Raw genomic sequence first — 19951 nt, 5'->3', positions numbered from 1 at the left:
ACTGTTCACAGTCTACGAAACACAGCACTTGAATGAGATTAGTTGCACCTTAATTTATAAATTACAATGTAGAAAAAGGCTCTGACATTATCTGAGTTACCTCAAAGTCATGTGTTCAAATTCCATTTCATTAAGGAACCATCGCTTTTTGCTGTTGCTAAATTACTGGAAACAGGACTAGTTAACATGCACAGGATTGAGATTCTTTGGAGACCTCTGACCGGTCATCTTCTGGAGGTAACTAATTGCTTTTAGCAGTTGTACTCGAACTTAATTTGTTTTAATAAAGATCTTATGGAAATGCATTTTTAAAGTGTAATTAAAAAAAAAAAATTAAAATTGTATTTACATGTTTTTGTTTATGCACTCTGGTTTTGCAACTTGAGTGCATCCCAATTTGAATTTAGAAATGGATTTATATATTTAAATTCCAGTATTTTAATATCGTTCATTGATTTTGTCCCTATGATTCTGTCAGTCTTCATATGTTTTAAACATGGTAATGTTTAAAATGATCAATTTATTATACTTCATATATGTGTTATAATTAAGGTAACACAAACAGGTTTCACTTTGGATTCACACAGTACAAATACATGTAGGAAGATTTTAAGATATGTTTTTGTGTCCTTACCAGATAGATTGAAGCCATTAGATTTACTAACAAAGGGTTGGTTTGTTTTAAAAAATGTTTAGGTTACATTTTGAATCGTCTCTTTTTAAAAGAATACTGTACACAAATGAAAATAGGTGTCATAATCCTATTTCAATTTCTTAAGGTTTTTAACTTCAACATGAAAAATATGCTCCATCAAGGAAAAAAATTCTTAAATTTTGAATTTGAAACTAAAACCAGGTGACGGTATGTAATTGTAAAGTTCTGATTCTCTACACAGATATGTGGGAGAATGAAATGCAAAACCAGGGTTCTTTTTAAAGTGGGTAAAGGAGAAAGCTTTTCTTCCTTGTTTTCCAGAAAGTATCAGATACTTCCTTAGAACCAGTGCATTATTTCAAACAGTATTAAGGAACGTCCATCTCTAACCTTATTTATGGAGATCATCTTCACGTGATCTTTTATCTAGGAGAAGAAATTTGGGTACATAGGGGTTTAAAGGCTTAAAGCACAGGCATCTTTTTCTCTTGTCTTTTTTTCCCTTCTAAGACAGTAAGGTTTACCTCACATCTTGAGTCTGTTTCAGTCTGCTACACATTGTGGGTATTTGCCACTGTTTTGTAGGTAATACACAGTCTATTTCAATTTCTTTTAAAGTACTGCTTTATTTCCTTTTAAACCTAAGTTGCCGAGGTGCAATAAGGAAGGAGAAAACACCAGCTGCAAATTCAGTTAAACACAACCTGAGGGAAGAATTCGTTCCCTGTCTCTGGAACTGATTACCTGGTCAGATTCAGAGCATCATGAAGTAGTTCAAATTCTCTCTTTTTTTATATAAGGTAACAAAAATACAACTAATTCAAGAGAGTAGCTGTTTCTATAAGGTAACAAAAATACAACTAATTCAAGAGAGTAGCTGTTTCTTTTCTGCATTTTTTGATATTAAGCCAGCTCTTCTACATCGCCCTCCTTTTCAGTTTGGCTAGTAGCTGATAAGGGAATGGTCCACCAACCAAAACAATCAGCCTTTGTTATTGTCTTACCTTGGATGTTGATTCTGGATTCTCACACCATCTGAGCTAGGGCTGGAAGGCTGGGTGGAAATAATTCCGTAGAGGTCAATGAAACTGTGGACTTATATTATTTGTTTGAGGGTAATGTATCAGATATGGGAGCACCTTTCATACAAGGTACCTGCAATGGATTCGCATAATGTTTTTAAATGTTCTGTTCTAAAAAAAAAAAAAAAAGGCAATTAGCAAAACTATTAGGTTTAGATAACCAGGAGACAGAGAAATGAAGACACACATTTGAAACAAGCTTGAAATAGTGTTCACTATTGTTTTGTCAAGTTTTTGAAATAAAGAAGTGTAAGGCTTATTTTACATTCACTATGTAGTTACTTTTGTATTTGAGAATATAGAAGAGCAGTCACTTTCTCTATTGGCTACTATCATGCTTCCTCACTTGATTGTGTTAAGCAGTGTGTGAAAAGATGAAACTTTGAATTTTATAGTAGCTTAAGGCTAAGTTAAACCTGAGAGTTTCAGACATTCATTGAAGAGGTTTTTTTGGTGCTTTTTAATCAATCATTACCTGAATTAGCAGTTAGTATATTTGTTTTGGAAAATGTATTGGCTTGAACTGCTGTGGTTTTCATTATGTTTCCTTCTCTGTCTTTCACTGCTTCCTATTGCTTCCTTATTCAGAAGGTATGTATGTCCAAAAGATAAAAATTTTGTTTACTATTAAACCTAATTTTCTAATTGTATTGTTGTAAAAAATTATTATTGTATGTAAATTCTAATATAATTAAAATACCCATTTTTTATATAGTACATATATTGAAGTCTTGGTTAAATAAAAGTGAATTTAAACAGAACACTGCTGTGTTTTCAGGTCTGTCAGCATCCAAACTCCAGAATGAGAGAATGGGGAGCAGAAGCTTTAACTTCTCTCATTAAAGCAGGACTGACGTTCAGCCACGATCCTCCATTATCTCAAAATCAGGTAAAGTAAGTTTAAGAGCAGCTGCTTTCCTCCTTTTCTGGAACTTAAAATGAACATGAAATCAAAATTTTCCCTAGAGGAGGTTTTCTACAGTTCAATGAATAGGAGGCATTTATAAAGCAACTTTACTATTGAGTTTATAAATCCTACAGCTGTAACATTCAGATGTAACTATTGAGAATCGCCTCATGCATTCTAATGAACTACCCTCCTTCCTTTTTCAAATGCATAACAAATAGTGGGGATGGTTGCATATTATGTCCATTTGTTAGCACAAATTATGGATCACCCTCATGAGTGCAAAACAATTCCAGAACACTCAGAAGTATGTATGTGATGTGGTGGCGGGCAAAAAATAAATTGCCTAACCTTCTAAATCACAGCTATTCAGTCCACTGTTAATGAAACATTCTAATATTTTTATTGAGGTTCAATGGATAGTTTTTTCAAGGTTTCTTTAGTAGGAAGCTGAGTCCAGCCCTGCTGGGTGAAGTTGCATGATGTCTTTTGTGCAACTGTGACAGCATGCTGTAGCTGCTTCCTGAGGGACCTGGAGAATAGGGGAGGGGGGAAAAAAAAGGAGAAAAAAAAAAATGTATATTTCCTGCTGAAATCCTTTATAAACTTTTTTTTTTTTAAAAGGTCACTCTGACACTGAATTTGAGCATTTAATGAATGAGATACTGAATTCACTTAATGAATCTTCAATTTATACTGTATGTTTTCACTAATTATACATAGAAATAATTAAGGATCAGTTAAATTTCAGCATCCTTAATATGCTTTATTGTTTACTTTTAGAGACTGCAGTTGCTTTTATTGAATCCACTAAAGGAACTGTCGAACATTAGTCATCCTGATATCAGGATCAAGCAGTTGGAGTGTGTGCTACAGATTTTGCAAAGTCAGGGTGACAGCTTAGGACCTGGCTGGCCATTGGTGCTTGGAGTCATGGGGGCAATCCGAAGCGATCAGGGGTAAGTAGTGGAAATAAAATTTTAAATCATGTAAGGTAAGAACAATAGAAAGAATTTTGCTTTTATTTTCCTACTTTAATAGCCACTTTGATAATAGCCATAATTTTCATTTTCATTTTTAGCTTATTCAACAAAAATACAGTTTTTACTTTTTCTGTAGCACACTTTTATTTTACTGAATTAATCTTTCAGAAGACCAGAGTATTGTTCCATTCTGCCCTCTCCTGTGGTCAGCATGGAGTATGCACTGAGGAGTACACCTTGTGCCAATTCATTTGATTTTAACCATCTGCTGAACACATCTCTGGTGCTTGCAGATAATTCGTGTGACTTAGCTGTTGCTCACAGTTCCTCTGTTGCTTCTTTTTCTTCTTAAATCTTTGGGTAGTCTCTGCTGTGTGTCATTGTCTGAATGCCCTCCCTTTTTGTTGAAGCCTTCCTCTCTAAATGGCTGCTGGTAGTACAATGGAAGATTATTGACCCGCTGTGGGTGAATCCCTTGACTGACTAACGCAGCAGACTCTGTTGCCAACAGAGGGGGAATGTTACTGGACTGGTCCTCTTGACCACAAGGGAAAGTGAGAGGTGAAGTTGCAAGGAGTTTTTTTGAAATGAGCAGTGAAATGAGCATCTGGCCCTGGAACTGTAAGCACCAAGAACTATACTCACAAACTTAGACCATGTTATTCCTTCTTTGGTGCTTGTCAAGACTAGCACCAGGATAGGTCAGAAAAAAACTCTAGTATTAGAAAAATTCACTTTGGCATATCTCTCCTTTCGCCCCATCTTAGCTGCTGTCTTCTGGCCGTATGGAGACCTCCTAAAGCCCCTCCAAATGCTTGAAGGATTCTGCTCTTGTACCAGTATTGCTTGCTCTGGCATTAGTACACCAAAATCATAGAATCATAGACTGGTTAGAGTTGGAAGGCACCTCAAAGATCATCAAGTTCCAACCCCCCTGCCATGGACAGGGACACCTCCCACTAGGGCAGGTTGCTCAAAGCCCCATCCAGCCTGGCCTTGAACACCTCCAGGGATGTGGCATCCACAGCTTCTCTGGGCAACCTGTTCCAGTGCCTCACCACTCTCACAGTAAAGAATTTCTTTCTGGTATCTAATCTAAATCTCAAGGATGTTGGTGTTCTTGGCTGTGAGCATCCTCTTTTTGATAACCATGCTTCCTTTAGTACCTGCTTTTTCCACACTTGGTGCAATGTGTTCTGTGTTTCCTACATGCCTTTCGATTTTTCACTGTAGTTGTTGGTGGATGAGAATCAACACAAATTCCTTCTCGAGACAGTTTCAGATCCTTTTACATCTCAAACACGTACCTCATTGGCAGATATCTCAAGATGTTACTAAGATCTCGTGTTAAATCTTAGTCTCCTCCTACAAAGCATATAGAATCATCTACTTTTCTTCCACTACATAGCGCTGTTTGCCCGCATCACATCAACTATAATAGGAAAAAAAATGAAGCAAGCCTCCTTATCCTTGGGAGACAACTGAATTTCTTGTATCACAGCTGTGAGCCGGAGATGCCAGTGCTGCTATTGTATTTTAAATATAAGATTATTGACTGTGAGACTTTCTTCACAAGCGTCTTCCCTCTGGTCAGTGAACGTCCTGGATTCCAGGACAGAAATCCATTTGCCTTCCAGAAGAACTTCTTGCCAGGCTGCTATAAATATGGAAGATGTTATTTTGAGAACCAGTGATACTTTGATCACTCTTTGATTGGATGGCACCAGCCTGCCAAACAAAAGGAAGTCTTTCATTGAAGAATTTTTCAGTGCGATGCCCCTATTTATTTTAAGGATAGATAAAGCCTTATATGATCTTAAGTTTTCGAGCTAAGCTTAAGTTTCTTGCATGTATATTTACCTTTTTGGTTGCCACCTATAACATTAAGGACAGTTTTACATTTTGAAGAACTGTATTGCTGTTGCCACTTGCATGAAGGACTTTACTACTCGTTTGGAGAAAGGTTTCAACGTGGGACATTAGTTGGGAAATGAACTGTTTTGAATTTGTACTAGCGGTCTTGCATTTGAAGATTAGAAAGAGAGGTTACTTTCTTATTAACTCAGCCCTTCAAAATGAGTAGTGTAACTACTTTCATTTCCTGCCTCCTTCCCTTCTGTCTTAGAGTCCTTGAAGGTCACATATCTCTGGAATTTTGTAGTGGAGAGGGAACTGCATCAGTTTTGGGTATGTTTCACTCTGTAGACTCCTGTAACGAATATGGGGGGAAAGTAATATGTGAGCATTTCCTCCATGAGTATAGCGATGATCCTATAAGATCAAATCCTTTGATCTTACGTGGTAGGATGGATGTCTCTCTACAGTATGCATCATGTCAGAGAATTATTTGTTATACCGTTGTCGTCCATGTGAGGTTTCGTGTGCATTCCTCGGGCTTCCATATCACGTTGGCTCTTACGATACAGTGGAAGTGACCCACCTATGATTTTCATTTTGAATTAATTGAAAAAATTATTTTATTTAGGATTGTGAAATACGTAGCTGTCATATCTGTATTCTGAATTTTTTAATGGGATATATATTGTGAAAGACACTAAGTTTCTGTATTACAAACCTTTGGAATTTTTTCTTTTGTACATTAAGCATTAAAAAAACCCGAAACTATAGTGAAATTTAAATGCAGCTTCCCTACTTTGTACACCCTGCCTATGCTTTTGGGTTCTTTGTTTTGTCTCTCACTAAACAAGGTTTTTAGTTATAGATGACCTTGCTGCTTCTGAGAACTCCATCTCACAAACCTTTTCTATACTACGTTTTAATTTTATGTTTACATTCAGAATTTAATTGTGAAGGCGAAGTATTTATTAAAGATCTATTTAATGGCAGGATAGTTTGAAAAGATTTTGTCTAACATAATATAATATTGAAGCAAGTAAGATTACTTGCTTCATTCATTCATTCATTACGTTAGCATGCATCTTTCCTAATAAATAAAAATACATTTTCCCTACCTGTTTGGCATACTTTAAGTAATTTGTAACTGCTGATACAAGAAATTGTCCAGAGCATCTTACTTTTTCGAAGATAAGCATTATCATGCTTAAATTTAAATTTTGTTTGTCCGTTGTGGCTTATTGAGAATGTTTTAGCTGTCACATTTGAACTAACAAGTCCTAGAACTATAGAACGGAGAAGTAGACTTTACTGTATAAAACCAGTTGAGGACCACTGGAGCGTCTAAACTTCAGCTTCCCTGGCTAGTTAACATGGACTAAAATACTTTATCAGAATCTGAAGCCTCAACTTAACGTTATACATCAAAAAAACCTTCTAGTTGAAACATTTTAAAATGTTGCAAATTCATCTCAAAACCATTAAATGGATTTTTTTTCTCTTTTTTTAATAACGCTATTTCCTGAGATATTGTATTCAAAACATTCCTGTGCTCTTGAAGAAATATGAAATGAGAGTGTGTGTGTTTTGTTTTTGTTTTGTTTTTTTAAGAGAGTCCTTAATACGGACTGCATTCCAGTGTCTTCAGTTGGTTGTGACAGACTTTCTTCCAACAATGCCATGTACTTGTCTACAGATAGTTGTTGAAGTTGCAGGAAGCTTTGGACTTCACAATCAAGAGCTAAATATTAGCCTAACTTCAATTGGTTTGTTGGTGAGTTTTTTATATTAATCTACAGTGATGCTGCTTCTGGCTTTCGTTTTCTTTTCTTTCTTTTTTTTTTTTTTTTTTTTTTTAAATGAAAATTAATCTGTAGTCAGTTCTACAAACGAAAGCCAAAATCTGTTTTTTGGGTTCTTAGTGAACTCCCATGCTGTCATTTGGAATCATCTGTAAATTGAGTGAGCACAATTTATCTTTAATTTGCATGACGCCAGGGTTAGTTAAATAAATTGTTTTGTGTTGTAGCCATGTTCATCAGTATCTTATTTTTAATACATTGTTTCCCTTTCCTTCTTTAATACCTTGTTTCTCTATACTTTGTGTATAACTGGGGCCTAAAATCTGAGGCTAAGAAAAATACATTCTGCACCTCACGGTATTTATGTGCTTATCTTCTATCAGTGTAGGGAAAGTAATATCTTGATGTGCTTCGCAAAATACTTTTAAATGTTAAAATGAGAACCAATTTATTTCATGATCATTAAGAGCATTATAATATTATAATTGTACAACAGCATATGTCTTATTTATTTTGTAGTGGAATATTTCAGATTATTTTTTCCAAAGAGGTGAAATAATTGAAAAGGAGCTAAACAAAGAAGAAGCGGTGTTGCAGAAACAGGCAGAAGAAAAGGGGGTGATGCTCAATAGACCTTTTCATCCTGCTCCACCATTTGACTGCCTGTGGTTGTGCCTGTATGCCAAACTGGGAGAGCTGTGTGTGGATCCCCGACCTGCAGTTAGAAAGAGTGCTGGGCAGACATTGTTTTCTACCATTGGTGCTCATGGAACTTTATTGCAACATTCAACGTGGCACACAGTAATATGGAAGGTATGATGTGTAAGCTTCCGCTGAAGGTTTTTTAAATTGCATTCACATTTTAATAACCATTCACGTGCTAGTTTATTATCAATTAGTTTATTAAGACTTTTTAAAGATAACATATGGTGGCAAAAGTCTGATTTCTTAGGTTTTGGGGGTGGTTTTTTACACTTTCTCTTCTCTGGCCCTTAAAGCCTTTTATGAAATGCAATTTTTGTATCATGATCATTTCTTTCTTACTCAGGAACTGGATAAAAAGGCTGTTCCCTTCCTACAAGGATGAATGAATCATTTCTTTGTGCAAAAATATGGAGACATTTTGAGGGTCATGTGGTTGGACTGATGTGATGTTAGATTGAGCTTTGCTTTGAGCTCTGTTTTGGCTCTCTCCTTTGAGAGGATCTGTCAAATGCCTTGTTCTAGATCACAGTCATCTTGGTTGCGCCTTATGGAAAAATCAGGCTATAGTTGAGTCTGCCTGTTGTACCTGTGAGGTATTGGAGATCCACTGGTTTTAGCCTTCTGTTAGTGCTAACTCTGTTCTCGGTGGTTTTGATCATGCTGATCACCCTTCTCAAGTGAGCATCAGTTGGCTGATTCTTACTCTTAGCTGTTGCAGAGACTTTTTAGAATAAGGGAATTCTCAAGGTGATAGAGTAATAGAAAGGATAATGGAAAAATTACTATTTTTTGTTGTTTTACTATGAATAAAACTATGCTATTTGAAAAATTGCTTTTTTCCTCTTTTTCTGACTATTACAGGTTTTATTTCACCTGTTGGATAGGGTTCGAGAATCTTCTACCACAGCTGACAAAGAGAAGATTGAATCAGGAGGAGGCAACATTCTCATCCATCACTCAAGGGATACAGCTGAGAAACAGTGGGCTGAGACATGGGTATTAACACTGGCTGGAGTTGCGAGGATATTTAACACCAGGAGATACTTACTGCAGCCTTTAGGTAAAATTTATAGTTTAAATTCTTGAAAGATACAGTAATAAACTTTCTGCTTTTGTATATTTTTTTAGTTAAAGTACTGGGAAAGAATCTTAATCTTAGCTTAAAAGTGTGTTCAGTTGTGTTTCACCTCAAATGTGATGGAAATTACGGAGTTTTTAATTGTGGTTCCTAGAGCCAAAAATTTTAAGTACCAGTTTCATCTTCTGTATCACAGTACTTGAGATAAAATCTCACTAGCCACGGTTCTGGGTGGCAAAGAGGTTTAATTTATAGTAGTCTGATAGCAATAATATTTTTTCTGTTCTTTTGGTTGTCAGAATGTATTTCTCCTCTTGAGTTTCTGAAGTTATGCAGTGCTTGCCTAGAACTCTTCCATGTCATCAGTGTGTCAAGTTTAACGGTGCTCGTACAATGTAAAGAGAACTCAGTTTTAAAGTCAGTGAAGTATTGAACGTTTACATTATTCAATTGTGTGTAGTAATATTTTACAACAGCTTGGTAAATGACTTAATGTTTAATTTCTATAAGGAGAAAACAAAAAAGAATTTCCCCATTACCTTAATATACCCTCTCCATCCCATAGTATGCAATTAATGTATATAACTAGCAATAAGTTGTGTGTTATTTTGTTTTGGTTATTTGTAATACAGATACCAACGTATTAATAGGTATCAAGAGTATTGGTCATTTGCAGAAATGCAGTAGATTTTAAACTATATTAACATGATACCCCATCCCTGGAAGTGTTCAAGGCCAGGCTGGATGGGGCTTTGAGCAACCTGCTCTAGTGGGAGGTGTCCCCGCCGATGGCAGGAGGGTTGGAACTCGATGATCTTTAAGGTCCCTTCTAACCCGAACCACTCTATGATTCTATGAAACTATATTAAACTTGAGTTAAAATGGAATTAAAAATTCAAAGATTTCAGGGCCGTTTTTAATTATTCAAACCCTGTAATTGGTAGCATAGAAAACTGAAGTTTAAGGCTACATTTGATGAAAAAATAAAACTCCAAAAATGAAATCTTTACTCCACAATACAGTTATCAGAGCATTTTAAAATTGATTCTTTATAAATGCATTGCATGACTATAGATTTGTCCCTTAATTCCTTGAGTGTGCTTAACACTTTTTGAAATCAACAGGCATCTGTTATGTGTAAGATAAATCTGTTTCACTATCCTGAATTAAAAAAACACAACATATTTTTCTGGTATAGGACGTGGGATGTGATTTTTCACTAGCAAATTTGACATGAACATAGATATATTGTTTCATTCTTCATATTTGTGTGTTTCTCTGTCACATTCTTTCTTTCTGGTTATGGTTGAACTGATATATTCTGAAAGTCATTCAAGCTGTCATCTGACCTCATGGAATTTCTCTGTATTAGAGTAACAAGTACATGAACGGCCTTTTTGAGACAGGGTGAGTGGGAAGGGAATAGAAAGCCAGTTCCAAGTTGATTTTTTTTCTTTTTTTTCTTTTTTTTTTTTTTTTTAAATAGGAGACTTTTCCCAAGCGTGGGATGTTCTTCTTGATCACATCCAATCAGCAGCACTCAGCAAAAATAATGAAGTTTCCTTGGCTGCTTTGAAAAGCTTTCAGGAGATATTACAAATTGTTTCTCCCGCCCGAGACTCAGAGAAGCCCGACACACCACCTGCTCTCAATGTTTCTGTACCTGTGGTGGTAGGGACAACAACTGCCACTAGTCTTGGCAGATCGTTCATGAGGACTGACTCCATAGGAGAAAGACTAGGAAGATACAATGGATCTGAACCACCTGTAATAACAGATGAGATTGAAGATTTGAATCTTTGGTGGGCAGCCTGGAACAGCTGGTATAGGATTGGTTCAGAAAGTACAAGGCCTCCAATTACTTGTGATAAATTGACTTTCATTCCCAGCCAGCCTTTTCTTACAGCTTTAATTCAAATATTCCCAGCTCTTTACCAACACATCAAAACTGGTTTCAGCATGGATGATCTCCAAAAGCTGGGTGTCATTTTGCACGGTGCTGTTTCAGTTCCAATCAGTTCTGATGCTTCCCCTTTCATCCTTCCATCTTACACTGAAGCAGTTTTGACAAGTTTACAGGAAGCGGTGCTTACAGCTTTAGATGTTTTACAAAAGGTAATTATGTGACTTCAAATGCGTGGTGAAAGGTAAACTACACTGTGTCTTAACTCTTCTCAGAACTGTACGGTGGTGGCTCAGACATGAATTTTTAAATTATTTATATTTGCACGGTATACTGGATTGAAAAAACAGATCTCCATTCCTAGTGCAACCCAGGTGCTCTGCATTGAAAGGAGTGGTGTAGTCTTTATAAAAATGCCCTTTTGTTTGATTGCAGAAATACCATAAGTGTTGTGCTGTAGCCATTTACTTGTCTATGTAACACTAAAGTATTGTACTGTTGTGAAGGTCTGTACGTGGAGTTGGGGGAACAGTCTCACAAACAGTATTTACGTTGCCCAGGTACTGCCATAAACAAAGTCTAGAAGAACAGTTATCATGAGAACTTTGAGTTCATGCAAAACATAAAATATAAAAAGGTCTCTGGCAGACCACCTACCTTCTTGCCTCTTGTTAATCAGCTGTTTAAGGAAAATGCTGTATCTCTGCTGAAGAAATTCTTACTGTAGAACTCATCCTCAAAGAGCACCCTTCATGCAAGTGAATCTGTAAACAACAAATTAGGGTGCCCTTTTTCTGGATAGTTAAAAAAAGAAAAAAGTATTGCTTGCTTCTTGTTGGAGTTCTAAGGTATCTCCTTGCAAAATACATTGTTCATTCAGAGAACTTGCTTATTCAAAAGAAGCAAAGTTGATAACGAAATCATGCATTTATATTAAGCACTGCTTTAAAATCAACCAACTCCCCCAAAAAACCTACATGAGAAATGGCAGAATTAAAACTACTCGTGAGCTGACTTCATTCCCTTTGGCCGTTCATGTTATGGCTACCTTGCTTAGCTATGTGGTCATACCTCCCTACCTCCCCCCCAGCCCCTGACAGGATCCTGCCCCATTTAGCTCATAGAACACATGGTGCCTACTAAATAAACAGCAAATCAGTATCTTGTTTTCTTTTTGCTTACTGTTCATTGACTTATCCCATGCTTACTTAAACCCCACAAGCAAGGCAGAATCATTATCTTGCAGTCATTCATTTAGTCTTTGGCTTTAACAAATATTCATGAATGTGTTCTGAGAACAGAGGTAAAAGATTAGGAGTCGGTATTAAATGTCAGTGTTGTATGTGGAGATGTGAATAACACGAAGTTTTAACACCAGTTGTATCCACTACATTTTCATCGTTTTCCAGTCAGGGTTGACCCTTTTGTACCATTCCTCTTCCAGCAGCTCAGCCCTGGCCAAGTCCTGTTTTCCCTACTTAATCACTCTATATCATCTTGGATTTTTCCATTTCTTTGCGGATCTCCTTATCCAGATGTTCTTAGTTCCCAAAGGCTGCAGGCATTAGTGCTTTGCAAAGAAGGGGTTAGCAGAGTTTTTAAGATAAGGAAAAGCTGCACATTTTTAAATACACTTGTTCTTGTCAAGTTGTTACTGTTTTTGCTGAAGTTTTCTTAAGCAATAACAAAAGCAATAACTGCCCATGAGAAACAGAGACATCTCCCCTTCTCCTGTCCCAAACTAAACGGTTAGCACAGTAGTTACATATCTTTGCAAAAACAGACTTACATAGGAAGGTACCTCAATTGATACAGTACCTCCCACCCCATCTATAGTTATGTTACTAACAGAACAGCACTGAAATTCCTAAAAAAAATAAGTTTAAAAGTATATTTGGACGTCAGCAAGTTCTGTGAAGTCACATGATTGCTCCTCTTGGCTATATAACAGTACAATTCACATGGCAAGGCTCCCACCAGTTTTGATGTGGAGCAGAGGCCATCACTCAGATGATTTTGCTGGAGGCCACAGTGTCGTCTTCCTCTGAAATGAATGAATACTTTCAGGAGTACACACAGGAGCTAGTGGAACAGTTAAAGAAGACCATGTAAATATTTGCCACCTCCTTTGAAGAAACAAAAAGTTTCTTACATGTTTGCATAGGGGATCAGATTAAGTTTCGTTCTTTGCTGATACAGGGAGATTTGGGTCAGTTGTGATTTTCCAGGAAGTTCTGGAACAACTTCGCAGTTGGAATAGCATGAAAAAAATGCTGACATTTTTAAGACTGAGACCCTGACAGGTTTAATAAGGAGATTTTATGATGTGATTGCACTAGCAAAGGACATTGCAACTTGGGAACATAGGACCAGAAGAGAACTTTTGGTTCCTCTTTCAGTTTTTGTTCTTCATTTTCTTTTTCTTTCTCATTAGAACATGTTTTCTAGTCTTTCATTGCCGTAGTACAGGTGTCTGTTTCATCACTGTAGCTCAGCAGAAGTTTGTACTCAAGCCCAAATTCTCTGATTATTCTCAGTCCCTCCCTACATTCACTCTAGGTTAAATCGTCAGACAGAGGAGCACAGATACATACTTGGGGATCAGATACCTTTGAATTCTGCCTCTGCAGTCTGTATAGATTAACCTCTTGAGCTATGAGTGTGGTAAACTGAAGGCTATTTTTCCATATACCGATGGTAGAGACTTAGGTATGGAGAGCTGTAAAAAAAATGGTAGCCCTTAGCAACAGTGGCACTGGGAGTTGTTAGACAAATCTGAACTATTAAAAAACCTGAAGGTTAGTACCAGAATGCTTTAAGGCATAAATTTCTGAAACTAAAGTACTGTGTCAATTTTTACAACAAACAATGATCTGCAGAGTATTTTATTTTAGGGTTTGTTTGTGTTTTGTTGTTGCCTGACCATTACTTTTTGATTTATACGTGTCTCTTAAGTATGTAAATACGTTCACTTAATGCAGTAAATAGTGCTCTGTTTTATAAGCAACTCTTAAAGATACTTTCAACATCCTTTGTCACACTTTGCTGGGCTATTTTTGAGTTTTTCAAGCACTTCGATAAAAGTTACCTGGTGTCAGTCAGAAGCACAAAGCTTATTGAAAAGCAATTCTAGTTAGATCGATTTTCAAAACTAAGTGACCTAATTCTCCTATTTTTTAATATTATACGGATATTTTTTACAGTTGAAAATACCGCAGTAGATGGATAGAAAATGCTTCTATTTGTAAAATAAAAATTTTACAAGAGTTTCGTAAAATATTAAGCTACTCATGCATAAACTTCAAATAGGAAGTAGTTATTGCTTTTGCTCATCAGTACAGAAATAGTAGCATCTGAAATTATTTGCTACTGATCCTGAAATGAATAGTAATAATAATCATCATCATCTAACAATGTGGAATGAATGGCAACCGTGTTTTGAAGTTTTGCTATTACAGATGTTAAGATAGTCTTCTGCAGGTAATGTAAGTTGCATCTGTGCAAGTAAGTTGCATCTGTATGAAAGTTATCCAGGGCTTTGTGGATGCTCTCTTTCCCTTTCTAATACATTTTTTGGTATATAAAAATCATTTTTATACTTTTCTAGTAGGTCTGTAATCTTGCATTAATCTGTTAAAATTTAGTGCAGTGACTTCAGTGTAGCAGCATCAGCTGAAATGGTTTTACAGCATGTTGAATACTTTTAGATCAGCCATTACCTTTTAGTCTTCTGCCCCACAGGTGAGTATCTAGCATCAAAGCATCTTTTTCAGAGTTCAGTACGATCTTGAACTTGAGCACCAGCAAAGGAGTATGGCTTTTTAGGAGGAGTGCTGCAGTATATTAATAATGTTTATTAAGCTTTTTGAGCATTAGACATGCATTTTGAATTGCGGGAAGCTGAGGAACAGGGAAAGACAATTGATGACTGATGGAGTGCTCTGCTGTAGGTTGTAGATTGGATGAGGATACAGCTAGGTCTTAGGGTGATCTAGCCATGACAGTGCCTGTAGCCCTTGTTGGCTTGTTCCTTCCCATGGGTGGGAACTCAAGATAGTTGCTAGCCCATTGACTGTCACAGCTCATCACAGAGCCCCAGCACGGAGGCTGCACTCCAACAGCTTCGGAGCAGTTGGCACCTTGAGTGAGTTCAGCCACAACTTGTCATAGATGATGTGTGGTTAATGAAGAGGGGGTTTGATTCCTCCCCAGAGAAAAATGACAGTACAAGCGCAATGTCTTTTTGTGGAGCAATAAATAGACTGTTTCTTGAAGCTTTGAGAGCAGAGACTTTGGGAGGAAAAGCAAGACATATAAAGTGACAGAAAATAATTGGAGTAACTTCATAGAATTATTGTATCTGGCTTTGAAAAAAAATGGCACAAGTTTGCCTTGGGATTTATATTGAAGCAGCAAATCATTAGCCTATGACAACATGATATTTCATTGACATCTTCTAAGTACACCCTTCCTGAAATGTTTTCCATTTTAAAGCAAGATTATGAGTTTCAGCTATGCCAAAATCATATCGTATTCTCATTTTATTTATGTTCCTTTCTGTAAGACACAATTTTAACTACTTATGAAAACCATGTATGAATTACTTCTGAGATTTAAGTGGTCCTTGAAGTAGAACTTAAAGAAGATGTGGCTGAGATCAACAGACAAAATTTATATAAGACTTATATTTTGCTGTCATGTCTAAGCAGAGTTTGTAAAGAAAAGATATCTTTTATTGGATGGAAGGAGATACCTGGGCATATATTGTTTAGTAAATACAGCTATCTTGCCACTTAATTTACTTTAATAAAATAACAAAACTTACTTTTCTTAAACTGTTAGAACTGTACACTGTCCTTTATACAGCATGACTCTTGCATAGTCTTATATGGGATTTTCTCCTTCGGAGATCCTTGTAGTGTTGCAGATTTTTGAATGTGAAAGCTCAAGATAATTTTTTTCTTTTTGGTGTGTGGCTTTTTTTTTTTTTTGGTTTAGGCTATATGTGTGGGCTCAGAAAGTATGCAGATAATGTATCCTGCAATCTTCGACCAGCTGTTGGCCTTTGTAGAATTTTCCTGCAAGCCTCCACAGTATGGACAGCTGGAAACAAAGCACATTGCAAATGCAAAATATAATCAGGTAATTAAATAGAAATCTCACTTGTTTCACTTGGCTGGTGAACCCAATTCAGCTTCAGATACAGGTTGTTTAGCAAGATGCATTCATTCTATCTATAAAAACTTCACTGTGCATGTTGTGTAATAAGTTAATTTATTAGTATTTTTTACATGTGTTTGTTATCTTTGTTTGCTCCCTTCAAACTCTACTTTGCATTTATATGTTGTATTCCTCTGTGGCGGAAGGGTCTTGTGTGTACACCAGACATAGTGAATGTGTGTGAATCCGTCCAGTGAATTAATCTGGAATAACTTGTCCTACATGTGACAACAAATTTAATAGGAAGACATGATAATTTTGAATGGAGAAAATTCCCTCGAGCTGCAAATTTTTTAATTGCACGTGCTGTAGAGAAATGGGACATATTCAGTAATTATTTTTATCTGTGTACTCTGCTGTTCACTAAGCATGAGCATCTGATGCAGTGTAATCAAAGAGGTAACTATTATGTATGTATTAATTCTTCTTATTCTATTTGTCCTGCAACACAATGGAATCACACTAGATACAACTATTTGCACCGGTGAGTTAAATTTCCTTAAAGATTGTCCTAATGTAGTTGTCTTGCCTAGACTGCAACATTTCTCCTACTTAAATGTACTTTACTTCAATGTAGAGTACATTTTCTTAGTCAGACTACACTGTATTTGCAGTTTTGTTGCTTGGACCGTATTAGCAAACCTTGCATGCATTAAACTGAGAGTTCAATGCAAAACATACATTTTCTGTTCCTTAACTAATACGTTTTCACATATAGTTCAGTAATTTACTAATTTCTTTTCCTAGGCGGAATGGGTAGCATTGAATTACGTACCCTTTGCTGAGAGATCATTAGAAGTTGTTGTGGATTTATACCAAAAGACAGCTTGCCATAAAGCTGTGGTAACGGAGAAGGTTCTTCAGAACATTATTAAGGTAAAAGTTTGTCCTGCAAATGCTTTGAATTTAATCAGCTTATATTGAAAATCATGAGTTTTATTTTGACCTAGTGTTAATAAACACTTTCTGGGAAGCTTAAACTTTAGTAAACAAATAGATATTTTATGAAGATGAGCAGCAGGTAGTAATTTCTTTTGAAGCTGGAAGGCTATTGATTTAGGCCATTATGTATTGTTCTTTAGCTGGATAATGTCGGCATCAGTATTTCCGTGTTAAGATAAAAATTAGTAAATGTGTTAGGCCACAAAATATTAATCTTTGAAAGTATTGTGTGCCTGAATCTGGTACGCAGGCCTCTTACTAAATATGGCATTGAAGGCCAGAGACCAATTTCTGTAGACTGGCATATATGCTTTGGTGACATCTGCTCTAGCTATTACTTTTGATTTGCTTTATTGACTTCGTGTCATTGATGTAACTATGAAATGTTATAGGTGCACAAATGTGCCTTTAAAGTGAAATTGCTGGACCCTTAAGTTCTTTAGACCTTGTTTCCATTTTAGCAAATAATCTTGATAAATAATAGAGATAATAGTAAATGTCTGGAAAAAAATGTATGCAACCTAGGTTTGCTTGTAGTGACTAGGCTTACATCAGCTTGTTCCTGTATAGAAATTTAGAAACCTGAATGTGTTTAAAATAGTTTAAATGCGGTATTATTTGTAATCTGTTACTAATTAAATATTTGTATTTCAAAGTTAATGCAGTTGTTTTCCGCTTCTGTTTTAATGGGATAGGGGAAACTGATATAAACACCACTTTTCTTTACAATTCACAGTTGATAATCATGTGATCTAGTGCAGTAGGTGAAAATGTTTTTAAAATTACTTTCATTACTTTTCTCTAAAGCCCATATTGATACTGGAATTAGAGTTGACCCCTATGAACAACAGCAGCAGAAAAAAAATACTCTAGGGTTAGATCCTAGCTCTCATAATTTTCGGAAATAAAGAGTTGATTACAATTGACTTACTCTTGAGAGTAAGAACGAGCCTTTCCTCTTTCTTCCCTTTCCTTTCCTCAAATTGGAGACTTCACTAAAAGCACTGGTAACATATGTGTAATATCCAACTTTAGTCACTATGTATTTGAAATGTAAATTAAATAATTAGTTTTCCAAGATAATTTAGTATGAGGTTCCAGTTAGTTTCACTAACAATGGCAGAAGGAATGCATATAGCCTAAATAGTGCATATGCTTAATGTTTCTAAACTCATCAATGGCTTTCTGTTATAGATACTGAAGCTGTCTTTCCATCTAAAAGACTTAAAATTTGCTGTGTTTTCATCTGCATCATCTATACATTGGAGTTGTACTGCAGCCTTTATCTTAGAATTTCTCTATCTGTCTTTGCTTTTAAACTTCATGTGGTTTAACAGTCAGCAATGACCGGGTGTCTTGCAGGGGTTATGTACACAGTTCAACTTTTGCATGCTAAGAAAAGTTTAAATTTAGTGAGTTTTTTTTCTTCACTGTGGAAGCACTTGGGATAGCTTTCTAGGAATGGGACTAAACTCTACAGAATACACTCATGCTAATGAACTGCCTGCAACCTGTTAGATGTTAGGAAAACCCATCTGCAATCTGATCTGGTTAAAGATGTCCCTGCTTACTGCAGGAAGGTTGGACTAGATGACCTTTAAAAGTTCCTTCCAACACAACGCATTCTATGATTCAATGATTTGTGAGGCTTAGAAATGGTGGATGGCAATACAGAAAAAGAAAATTAGTACCTAATTTCATAGTGTAGTTGATAATGGATCAACTCTGACTTCTGACCTTGTACTTGGCAACAGACCTGTGCTTTAGCCAGCTGGTATATGGTAAATCATCTTTATAATTATACTTTTAAAAGAGCACCTCATATACCAGCAGCAAAGGTAGGGATGTGTACTATCGTCTATGAGAGTGTCTGCCAACATCTTCTTCAGAAACCTGTCCTAATCTTAGATTTAGCTGAGCAACTCTAATTTTTCTTTTAACTCTCATTTTGCAGACACTAAGAATACCTCTTAGTTTGAAATATTCCTGTCCTTCTGAAAGCACATGGAAGCTGGCTGTTTCCTCTCTTCTCAAAGTTCTCTCTATCGGACTACCTGTAGCAAGGCAGCACGCATCTTCTGGAAAATTTGACAGTATGTGGCCAGAGCTAGCAAATACTTTTGAAGACTTTTTATTCACAAAAAGGTAAACACAATTTCCTCTTTTTATTTTTTTTTTTTTACTGGAAAAATATCTGTAAGTAATTTGTTCAATAAATGTGTCAGTAGAGTTCAGTAAAAATAGCCTTATTTTTAGAGATATTTGATATCTGAAAATTATTTTAATGAATGAAGGAAAAAAAGGTAACCAGTCTGTCTACTTCAAAAAAGTATACTTCTAGAAAGTAGAGAAAACTTCATTTAAAAGGTGAAATGTGAGAGCAGAAAAGAGCTCAATTGACCTCGGAATACAAGGCATAGCCTTTCTGACCAGGCCAAGGAATCCTGTATGGACTCCCAAGGATGTGTACTATAGATTTAATCAAGAGTTACTGATGTGTACTCAATTTGTTCCTTTTTTCGCTTTGAACCGAATTGCAATAATATTTTTTTTTAGTTAAGGTGAACACCATTAACTGTATGTATTTCTCTTGAGTTCTATTTTGAAATATTCTACTTAATATGAATTTTGGAAAATTGTTTCTTACATCGCTGTTTACTTAGAAGCCCATAGTCATCTTGAATTTGTTTCTACCCAAGATAAATTGACCGCACCTTAATAATCAACCACACTTTATTTATAATACCATGTGAAAAGTGTAGCTAAGTAGATTTATAGCTAGACAGACAGGCAGATGTATAAGTACATGCATAATCTCTC

At 36.1% G+C, this 19951-nt stretch overlaps 1 protein-coding gene across 3 annotated transcripts in view; it reads left to right on the top strand.

Moving 5' to 3' along the window:
• Positions 1 to 19951, top strand: part of MON2 (MON2 homolog, regulator of endosome-to-Golgi trafficking) — a 77220-nt gene that overhangs the window by 40855 nt on the left and 16414 nt on the right. For 2 of the 3 annotated variants that reach the window (XM_074144594.1, XM_074144593.1), the window contains exons 20-29: positions 136 to 237; positions 2516 to 2626; positions 3428 to 3603; positions 7093 to 7255; positions 7803 to 8096; positions 8850 to 9048; positions 10553 to 11181; positions 15968 to 16111; positions 16937 to 17065; positions 19086 to 19276. In XM_074144594.1, the coding sequence (XP_074000695.1) occupies positions 136 to 237; positions 2516 to 2626; positions 3428 to 3603; positions 7093 to 7255; positions 7803 to 8096; positions 8850 to 9048; positions 10553 to 11181; positions 15968 to 16111; positions 16937 to 17065; positions 19086 to 19276 (2138 nt within the window). Of the gene's footprint in view, positions 1 to 135; positions 238 to 2515; positions 2627 to 3427; positions 3604 to 7092; positions 7256 to 7802; positions 8097 to 8849; positions 9049 to 10552; positions 11182 to 15967; positions 16112 to 16655; positions 16674 to 16936; positions 17066 to 19085; positions 19277 to 19951 lie in introns of all 3 variants that reach the window. The other variant, XM_074144592.1, reaches the window with a different exon arrangement.

This window comes from Numenius arquata, chromosome 2 (assembly GCF_964106895.1).
Source record: "Numenius arquata chromosome 2, bNumArq3.hap1.1, whole genome shotgun sequence".
NCBI lineage: Eukaryota > Metazoa > Chordata > Aves > Charadriiformes > Scolopacidae > Numenius > Numenius arquata.
The sequence above is the reverse complement of the archived record's forward strand: the minus strand, read 5'-3'. Positions and strand labels throughout refer to the sequence as shown.